Source organism: Panthera uncia, chromosome B1 (genome assembly GCF_023721935.1).
Source record: "Panthera uncia isolate 11264 chromosome B1, Puncia_PCG_1.0, whole genome shotgun sequence".
Taxonomy (NCBI): Eukaryota; Metazoa; Chordata; class Mammalia; order Carnivora; family Felidae; genus Panthera; species Panthera uncia.
In genome coordinates, this window is record NC_064811.1 from 11449623 (window position 1) to 11459966 (window position 10344).

At 45.6% G+C, this 10344-nt stretch overlaps 1 protein-coding gene across 4 annotated transcripts in view; it reads left to right on the forward strand.

Annotated features, from left to right (window-relative positions):
* The window catches only part of CD38 (CD38 molecule), a 61615-nt gene that overhangs the window by 42095 nt on the left and 9176 nt on the right, over positions 1–10344 (forward strand). For 3 of the 4 annotated variants that reach the window (XM_049630337.1, XM_049630336.1, XM_049630338.1), the window contains exons 3-5: positions 556–691; positions 6107–6192; positions 9733–9806. In XM_049630337.1, coding sequence (XP_049486294.1) covers positions 556–691; positions 6107–6192; positions 9733–9806 — 296 coding nt within the window. The other variant, XM_049630339.1, reaches the window with a different exon arrangement.

Consider the following 10344-nt stretch of genomic DNA (forward strand, 5'->3'; position numbering starts at 1 on the left):
AAAAAAAAAAAAAAAAAAAAGGGAATAGATCCATGGTCTGAAGATTGTTCTGGTATTTGACCTTTACAAGGGACCCTAAAAAAATTTACTGTATTTGTTCTTTCCTTTCTCTCCTTTTTCTTTGTGGGAATAGGAAAGATTTGGGGAAGGAAACAGGGTTCTGGAGCCCTTTAAGAACCCAAGAGCACTTCTCCCAGAAAATAGCACGTAGACACAATTGTTTTGCAGATGACTTTAGGAATTTCCTAATGTCTCCTCCAGATGTGCTCTAGTTCTGTGTTTATTGTAAGATTCTCATCCGTGGTTTTCAGACTTTTTTTCACTGCCACCAAAAATAATAATGTGACCTACAAAACGCACACACACACACACACACCCTCCATCCATGGACACAGAACACAGTGATGCACTCAGCAACGCTCACTTTTACTCTAGGGGTTTTACTCTGGTCTTTTCTATCTTTCTCTCATTTAAAAAGATGTGGATTTTGTTTTTGTTTTTGCTTTTTGACTCACTGAATTACTCTCAATAACTGGTTGTGTTTTTCTTTCCTAGACCCTCCTTTGGAGCAAAACAAATGAGCTGGTGCACGAATACGCATGGGTCCAGCGGGAGCTGTTCACCCTCGAGAACACACTGCTGGGTTACATGGCGGACGGCCTCAGGTGGTGTGGAGACCTAGGCTCTTCTGGTGAGGGTCTGGGCTGTCTGGCATTGCAGGGAGTGCAGGGCGAAGGAGCCCTGGGCTCTGCCAGGTGCATTGGTGTGGTGAGGAGCCACAGGTACCTGCCCTGATGCCATCTACACACTTAACGATAATTCAGGTTCCCGTAAAATAGCGTTCCTTAGATCAATTCAGCGTTCTAGAAAAAAACTGATTTGCGAGGTTGGGCCCGTCTGTGCTCCCTGATCTGTCCACTCTGAGAGCAAGGGTAGCCTGCTTCTGAACTGGAGGTGTTTGCTCTCTGTGAGGGCATTATTCGGGACTAGAGAATGGCAGAGCAGGCTGAGGCCTGAGAGGGAGCCAGGCCACAGCCCTTGTTCCACGGAATGGCCACGGCAGCAGGTGGATGGGCTCCTCCGCGTCTCAGGCCAGTGCGTGGCTCTGCTGTCATTGTTCAGAGGTCGCCTTATCTTGCCCAGAAAGACCCAGAATGCTTCACTGTGGGGAGGTGCTTTCTACCCAGAAAACTCTATCGAGCCCGTTTTTACTTCTTTGTGTTTTTCTTTCTCTTTTTATTTATACGGTGGATATTTTTATTTTATGTTGTTTTATTCTTTTTTTTTAATGTTTATTTATTTTTGGGAGAGAGAGGGAAGGAGAGAGAGAGACAGAGGGCGAGCAGGGGAGGGGCAGAGAGAGAGAGGGAGACACAGGATCCGAAGCAGGCTCCGGGCTCCGAGCTGACCGCACACAGCCCGACGTGAACTCACAGACCGGAGCACAAGATCATGACCTGAGCCAAGTTCGACCCTTACCTGACTGAGCCACCCAGATGCCCCATCTATATTATTTTGTTCTTATTTTTATTGCTTTTGACTGTTTTAAAAAAACTTATTATGGTAGCTTCTTCTTCCCAGGTTTACATTATTTCCAATTATAAAAAGGCTGCATGCTTATTTGCCAAGTACAGAAGTGTTTAAAGAGTGAAGGTCACCTTGTACCTTCTCCAGTCCTCCATTTCCATGTTATTTCCCGAAGGGGACTGTCGTCAACAGTTCGGTAAGAATCCTTCCACACATGGTCCCGTGCTCACATAAACACATGTGTTAAAAAGTACGCATACACAATCTGCAAGTTTGCTTTATTCGTTTAGAATTAGTGGATAGAAATTACAGCCATATTTTTTCAAAAGCCCTCATGTATCTCCTCTGGGGATGGTACCGTAATTTATTTAACCCAATCTCCAATTGATGGACATTTAGGTTGTTTTTAGATGTTGTTGCTTAGCAACTGTTGCTTCTGTGCACAACAGACACTCACATGCTTACACACACCCACACTGGCACACACCCAGGGCTCACATACAGCTGCGTGCTTGTGGAAGCACTTTGGACAGATACATTTCTACAAATGAGATTTCAGTGCTGAATACACTGTGGTAGAAACAGATACATTTGTCATTCAAAAGAAGATCACCATTTACACTCTCATCAGAATCTGTTACATTACTTATTCACCCATACCCTTGCCAACACTGGATGTTCGCACTTATGAAAATGCTCTTGCCAATTTGATAAAGAAATAATACCTCGGCTTATTTTGCACTTCTTTGGTTGCGAGGCCAATCGTGTTTATATATTTCATGGTAGATATTTCTATTTCTTTTATAAACTGGCTGTTCATATATCTTGATGATTTTTATTGGATGCCTGTTCATATATCTTGACTATTTTTGTTAGTTCTATATAAATTAATAGTAGTAGCTAGTACTTATTGGGTACTTACAAAATCCCAGCCTTTGTGCTACATGCTATGTGAGTATCCACTCAGTGAGTCCTTCCTTACAGCCCCAGGAGGTCCCATGATGATCCTATTTTACAGATGAGAAGCCTGAGGCTGAGGGCTGTTATATGATTTTCCCGTTAGTAAGTGCTCCCTGAGCACTAACTCCCTGAGTTAGTAAGTGGCAGGGCTGGGAGCGAACCCAGGCTTCCTGGCTGGAGCCCTTGTGTCTTAACTGTGTGTCATCTCACCTCTTCTCTGGAGTACTGGTGGAAACCCTATTTTTGTCAGTTTGTATTTTTCTTTTAATGCTGTTTGTATTCTGTCTTCTGCTGTACAGAAAGGCAGTGAATCTGCCGACCCTTTCCTATTTGGCTGCTGGGCTTCAAGTCGAGGTTAGATTTTCCTCTGTCTAGATTGGGGACTCTTCATGTGTGTTCGTTCCATTGTCATCAACATTTTTGCCCCTGTTGAGAGATGATTCAAATTTAATTTTGAATGATAATTTAGTAATTATTTACGTCTGTGCATGGAAATGTTTCCTTTTTTATTTGTGTGATTTTCTTTTTAAAGCATACCCCCCCCCCTTTTATTGCTTATTCTTGAGAGGAGAGAGAGAGAGAGAGAGAGAGAGAGAGGAAGAGAGTGTGCGTGCACGAGCTCGGCTAGGGGTGGGGCAGAGAGGGAGACACAGAATCCGAAGCAGGCTCCAGGCTCCGAGCTGGCAGCACAGAGCCTAATGCAGGGCTTCAACTCAGGAACCATGAGATCATGACCTGAGCCAAAGTCAGATGCTTAACCAAGTGAGCCACACAGGCACCCCCATGCATGTACTGCCCCTTCTAAAATGGATACCACTCGGGGCACCAGGGTGACTCAATCAGTTCAGCATGCCGACTTTGGCTCAGGTCATGATCTCATGGTTCACGAGCCTGAGCCCTGCATTGGGCTCTGTGCTGATTGCTCGGAGCCTGGAGCCTGCTTCGGATTCTGTATCTCCCTCTCTCTCTGCTTCTGCCCCCCCCCCCCCCCCCCGTACTCTGTCTCTATCTCAAAAACAAATAAACATTAAAAAAAAAAAAAGAGATACCACTCCTATTGGACTAGGACCCACCCACACTAATGACCTCATCTTAACCGATTATATCAGCAAAGACCCTTTTTCCAAACAAGGTCACGTTCCCAGGTACTGAGGGGTTAAGTCTTTAACATATCTTTTGAGGGGACAAAATTTAACTCATCACGGGAGGAGGTAGAAAGACGGCTGCTTCTCTAGGGTCAGCTGTACACATATCCACAGAGGAAACTGCTGCCCCATGCCTGCCTTTTGGGACAGAAGAAAGTTCCAGGGCCTCTCGTCATGCACCTGCCCTGCCTGCTTGATAATTCAGAATGGAAGTCAGACGGCTGCAGATTCTGCCCTCATTCTCACTCTGTCCTCCTGTCCCATATCCAGTCAGTCACCAATGTGTTTGCCTTTTCTATCGCCATTTCTGCTGCCTGAGTCCAGCACTCGAACGCACCCTGCTTTCTCGGTGGGACTGTTGTAAGATTCTTACTGCTCACTCCTTACCTCTCTGGGCTGGCCTCCAGGTGGCCACCGCAGTGGGATGGTTTCTGTCTTTGACCTGAAACCTCAATTTCACCTCTAGGATAAAGTCTAAGTTCCTTAGCATGGTCTGGGCTCTGTCTTTCTTATGCCTTATCATCCATCATTCCCTCCTCGCCCGTCTGTTCTGGTGGTGCTAATCTAAACCTGTTGGGCCTTTGCATGTGTCCTCTCTGCCTAGAGCACCTTTCTGTCTGGTCTGGCCGAAGACTCCTATTCTTCCTGCAAAACCTAGCGCAGCACCAGCCTTCCCAAATGGTGCTGCATACCCCCTCCAACCCAGGTTGATCTTTCTCCCATTGATTTGGTTGTATTAGATCACGTGGTCTCTGAAAGCAGGGCTTCTATCGGATTCGTCTCTTTATCCTCGGGACCTAAGTCTCAATGACTGTGCGTGTCATCAAGTGCAATGGATAAAACAGAGGAAGTATGTACACATACACACGTACAGACACAAGGGAATATTATTCATTCTCTTTTTTAAAAAAGGAAATCTCGGGGCGCCTGGGTGGCTCAGTCGGTTAAGCGTCCGACTTCAGCTCAGGTCACGATCTCGCGGTCTGTGGGTTCGAGCCTGGAGCCCCGCGTCGGGCTCTGGGCTGATGGCTCAGAGCCTGGAGCCTGCTTCCGATTCTGTGTCTCCCTCTGTCTCTGCCCCTCCCCCATTCATGCTCTGTCTCTCTCTGTCTCAAAAATAAATAAAACGTTAAAAAAAATTTTTTTTTTAAAAAAAGGAAATCTCATTTGCAACAACACGGAGAAATCTCAGGGCATTGTGCAAAGTGAAATAAGCCAGACACATGACAAGTACTGCATGATATCAATTATATGTGGAATCAAAAAACAAACAAACAAACAAACAAACGAAAAACGTCAAACTCCTAGAAACAGAGAGAAAAGTGGTTTCCAGGGGCTGGGAGGAGGTGTGGGATGAGGGAGAGGTCGGTAAGAAGGTACAGACTTCCAGTTATGAGGTGAATGAGGTCTGAGGTTCTAATGTACTAGAGTTGCTAACACTGTATTATCTAATTGAAATTTGCTAAGACAGTAGAAGTTAAATGTTCTCGAACACACAGCTCACACACACAAAGGTAAATGAGGGAGGTGATGAATGTGTTACATTAACTCCACATGGGGGCATCTTTGCACAATGTCTCTATGTAGGATCCTCACATTGTACACTTTCAATGGCTTATAATTTTAGGGGGCTCCTGGGTGGCTCAGCTGGTTAAGCGTCCCACTTCAGCTTGGCTCATGATCTCACGGTTTGTGAGTCTGAGCCCTGGTCAGGCTCTGTGCTGACAGCTCAGAGCCTAGAGCCTGCTTCGGATTTTGTCTCTCTCTCTCTCTCTCTCTCTCTCTCCCCCCCTCCCCACTCACGCTCTGTCTCTGTCTCTCAAAAATGAATAAACGTTAAAAAATTTATAAATATCTTACAATTTTATGTGTCAATTATACCTCAAAAATTTTTTTTTAAACGGTGGTGCATTAAGGCAGATACGTTTGGGGGAGGTACCTCAGAAACAATGTGCTCGTGCGCTGTATCTGCTGTATCTCACCAACTCCTGAGCCTGTCTCGATGGGGGAGAGTGAGTGTAGACGGACTCGGGGGCTCTCTGAGCCTGGGGATGTGGAGACTGCATCAGGAGGGGGAGGAAAGCTGTCAACAAGGGAGCTGGCAAGAAGCAGAGGGATATTTGGCAAGAGTGGCTCCTGCGGGCCCAGCGTTAGCTCTAGTTTTTCCTGGACAAGGGGATAATGCCTAGGGCTTGTCTCTGTCAGATGAACTTCAGCTGCAGTTTCCCAGAATGATGACTCAAACCTTGTCATTGTGTTCCTGTCTGGGATTTGGAGGGTAAGGTAAGGACTTGGAAGGGATTCAGGGGCATTTAGTCAAAGTGGGGCGAGAGGAGTCCATTGTCCGTCTTCCATCTTGGCAGCCATGCCATTGGAAAATGGCTCCACGGTGATCAAACAGCCTGGGAGGAATGGACTTTAATTATACCCTTTCTTTCCTACTTTAATTATTCTCTATAAACTATGTCTTTTAGAAATGAACTATCAATCTTGTCCAGACCGGAGGAAAGACTGTAGCAACAACTCTGTTTCTGTATTCTGGAATACTGTGTCCAAAAGGGTAAGTACCAAAAGGGAAATTTTAGCATTTTGGCGACCGAAGAACTGAAGAGGTCATCAAGTCAGTGGTTGGTGTTCATTCTCTTTGGACCACAGGCTCATTTAGGAACAAAAGTTTAGGATTCTTCCTTGAGAAAAAATGTACCAAAGCACATATCAGAATACTTTCACATATAATTTTAGGGCATTCATAGAGGTCCCATAGGCTCTAGATGATGAGTCCTTGCTCTTTTCCATTTTTGGGCTTTGGCTGCCAGGAACCTCCAGCTTGGTTTAATCCTCTGGTCTAGGCATTGACCTATCTTAGATTCCTGGGAGAGTCTGAATAATCAACATTTACAGACCACTTACTGTGCACCAGATACAGGCATCTTCACGTGGGTTAAAATCTTTCACCCCCAGAAGAACCCTATGAAGTGGGTGGCATGAGTATCATACTCATTTTCTAGATAATGAAACAGAGGTGCAAGTAAATAAACCGTCTACTAAACGTACGTAGTAAGTGGCAGATCTGGGAGTTTATCCCAAATTGTCTGGCTCCAAAGCCAGAATTCAGGCGAGGAAGGACTCATCCCTTCCCCACTGCTATCTATTTCTGACTTCACTGTAAGCTGCCTTGGGACATACTTATTTTTCTTATAAGTTGCTTCTTTGCAAGTGAACTAAGGAAAATGGGAAAGAAAGGAGGAAAGAAAGAACCGAAGGAGAGAAAACGGGAGAAAGTAAGTCTATACTATTTATAATTCTCTGGAATTGAGTGTAGACATCTGAGGAGCTGGGGCAAGTGAAACTCACATTTGTTGAGTGCCTATTTATGCCAAGTCCTGGACCAGGTGCTCTGCCTGTGTCTCCTCATTTGATCCTCACAGTAGGTGCTGTGGGAAGGTGCAAATCCCCATGTTAGGTGAAGACACTAAGACTCAGAGGTTAGGTGACCCATCCAAGGTCACTTGGGCTAGTAAGTAGTGGAGTCGAAAGCCTCACACCCTTAAGGAGATTCCGGTAAACTCTGGCATGGTGGAGACGAGGGGCTAGTCTGGGATTTGAAGTAAGGAGACCATTTAAACTTGGACAGATTCTTTAAACCGTTCTGACCTTCAGATTCCTCACTTGCCAAATGGGGATGAGAATAATACCTGTCCCATGGGGTTGCTGCTATGTCGAAATGCCACTTTCTTCGCTAACTCAGAATGCATTCCTTTAACAAATATTTGCTGAGTACCTACTAAGTGCTGTATAATTATACACAGGCACTGTAGAGTTTGTTGTTATTATATGTTTGCTTGCTTGCTGTTTCTGAGAGAAGTTCCTATTTATTTTCTCCTTCTCTAATATGTTTTGGGACAGTGCTGTTGTGAACAACTTTTATTTTTTATTATTTTTTTAATTTTAATTTTTTATTTTAGAGGGAGAGTGTGAGTGGGAGAGGGGCCGAGGGAGAGAGAGAATCCTTTTTTTTAAAGTTTATTTTTGAGAAAGAGAGAGTCAGAGAGAGAGAGAGAGAGAAAGGAAGACAAAGATTGCCAAGCAGGCTCTGTGCCTACAATGCAGAGCCTGATGCAGGGCTTAAACTCAGAAACCATGAGATGGTGACCTGAGCTCAAATCAAGAACTGGTTGCTTAACCGAACAAGGCACCAGGCACCTTGAGAGAGACAGAATCCTAAGCGGGCTCCACACTCAGAGCAGAGCCCAACAGGGGGCTGGATCCATGACCCTGGGATCGTGACCTGAGCCGAAATCAAGAGTCAGACGCTCAACCAATTGAGCCACCCAGGCACCCCTGTCACATTTCATATGTGTCAAGCACCTACTTGGAGCTAGGAGCGAGCACAGTGGTGAAGGTGACCAAAGATGCCCTGCCATCCCCTGGGGCCACAGTTTTCTGTTGACCAAATGCTCGTAGATGTGCATAGACAACCTTGTTTTATCAGACAAGATCCTTTCTTTTTTAAAAATTTTAATGTTTCTTTATTTTTGAGAGACTGAGAGAGACAGAGCACAATCAGGGGAGGGACAGAGAGAGAGGAAGACACAGAATCCGAAGCAGGCTCCAGGCTCCGAGCTGTCAGCACAGAGCTGGATGCGGAGCTTGAACCCACGAACTGCCAGATCATGACCTGAACTCAAGTCAGATGCTTAACCAACTGAGCCACCCAGGTGCCCCAAGATCGTTTCTTTTTCTGACAAGAGAGAGCTGCTTGGGGTTTGAATCCCCACTCTGCTTCCTTGCTTCCAAGTGATGTGACCTTGGGGCAAATTAACCCAATGCTTATTTCATGGGGACTTGAGTTTTTGGCACCCCGGAAGGACTCTGTTGACTTAGCACTTTGATTGGTAGTAATGGGCCTCTTTCTACTTTGTCCGAGTAGAAAAACAGAAGCTGCACTGGATTCTAATAATTTGGTTTCAGATTGTTCAGTGGTGTTTTCTCACCTGCAGAATAAAGGCCAGGTTCCTTGGCCAAGCATTCATGGTGCCCTGAACTCACTTTTCGACCCAAATTGCACATCCACTGAGGGTTTCACCAAACTACTCTTTTCTCAGACCCCTTGGCCTTTCTGTTTGCAGCTGCCTCAGCCTTTACCAGGTGAGATCCTATCTGTCCTGCTGGACTTAGCTTTTGTTGGCCTCTGGGATGCTTTTTCTGTTCCTTTCCTAATCTCCATCGCTGAGTATTTGGACTTCCTGCTTCCATTTCCCTCCCTTCCTCCTTCCCTCCTTTCCCTCCACAGATTTTCTCTGGGCACCCATTCCGTGCCATGCACTAGCTCTAAGACTCCAGGGCTGTGGTGACAGGCAGGACAGCCAAGGTCACAGCTCTCAAAGAGTGCTCATTACTGGCGACTGAACCCGCAATGAGCTCATTGGCACAGTATCATACGGGAGTGGACCTGAGCTGGTCCCAGGGGCGTGGGGGGTGCTTCTTGGAGAGAACACGTAGATTGTTTTGCTTCATTCGTTTTGTTTTTTCAGCACCTGGCAAAGATTCCAGCTGAACGTTTATTGCATGAAGAAATAACTCCCTGCTCAATGATATATTCGTTCATTCATTCTCTCTTTCCCTTTGCACCTGTGCAGGCCTGTGACACCTTCTCTCCTCAGTTTCCCCTTTTTTTGTGTCCCCTTTTCCTTTGCCCCTGAATTGTCCACGCTGCTCTCCCTAAGGGAAATGTGCAGCGTCTACAGTGCATGGCACCAAGAAAGCACTTTTGTCTTCCTCCTCCAGCAATATTTCTCTTACTCCCTGGACTTCCAACTTCTGAGCCATCAATTTAATGACACTGTCGACAATGATGTTGACCTTCATTGTTCAAACACAGATGGGAGCATCTGCTTCCAGAATTCTCATCTGAAGCAGAATCCTGCCAATGGCTTGGGATGAAAATTACATCCACCTGGCATTACTGAGCTAGACACACACAGGCTACTCCCTCCTTCACCAGCTAAAGCCGAGAGTTATTTTGGAAGGAGCTGCTGGAGTGTGGCAGTGAAATTTGCGTGCTGAGGAATGGCCAGCTTCTTGTCTTTTTCCTTTTAAGTTTGCAGAAGATGCCTGTGGTGTGGTCCATGTGTTGCTCAATGGGTCCGTCCATAACACCTTTGATGAAAGAAGGTACTCGTCTCTTTGCATCCTATTTGCAAGTGTTAGCACAGCCTCCTGGTAAATATTTCATCCCTAGAAGAATATGCTTTTCATGGTTAAGTCAGTACTGAAGATTTGGGCCGAAAAGGTAAAATGTTTGTTTTCTACGGAGAGATTTGTCTAAGTCAGTGTTTTTGTCTGGTGTCTCCTTTCCGTAAAATCCTCTAAATGTCCTAATGGCCCTTGCACTGTGTCCAGTCCCTTCTCTTGGCTTTTTGAGGCCTGGTGCAGTGTTCTGAGCTCTCCCATTTCCCACCTTTGTTCATGGGGTTCCCTCATGCCTGGCTCCCCTCCCTGCACCCACCTGTTTAATCCTCTTCATCCACGAAGACCTGCCTGGTTTGACTCCTCTGTCCCCTGTGAAGAGTGGGCATCATAGTTGAGCAGTCAAACCACTACTGGGCTGGGTTCTTGGCCCTTAACTATCTCTATAGGCATTGCCCCTAACTTATGATAGTGTTAAAAGTAGGGGCTTTTAACTTCCATATTATGATAGTGTTAAAAGTAG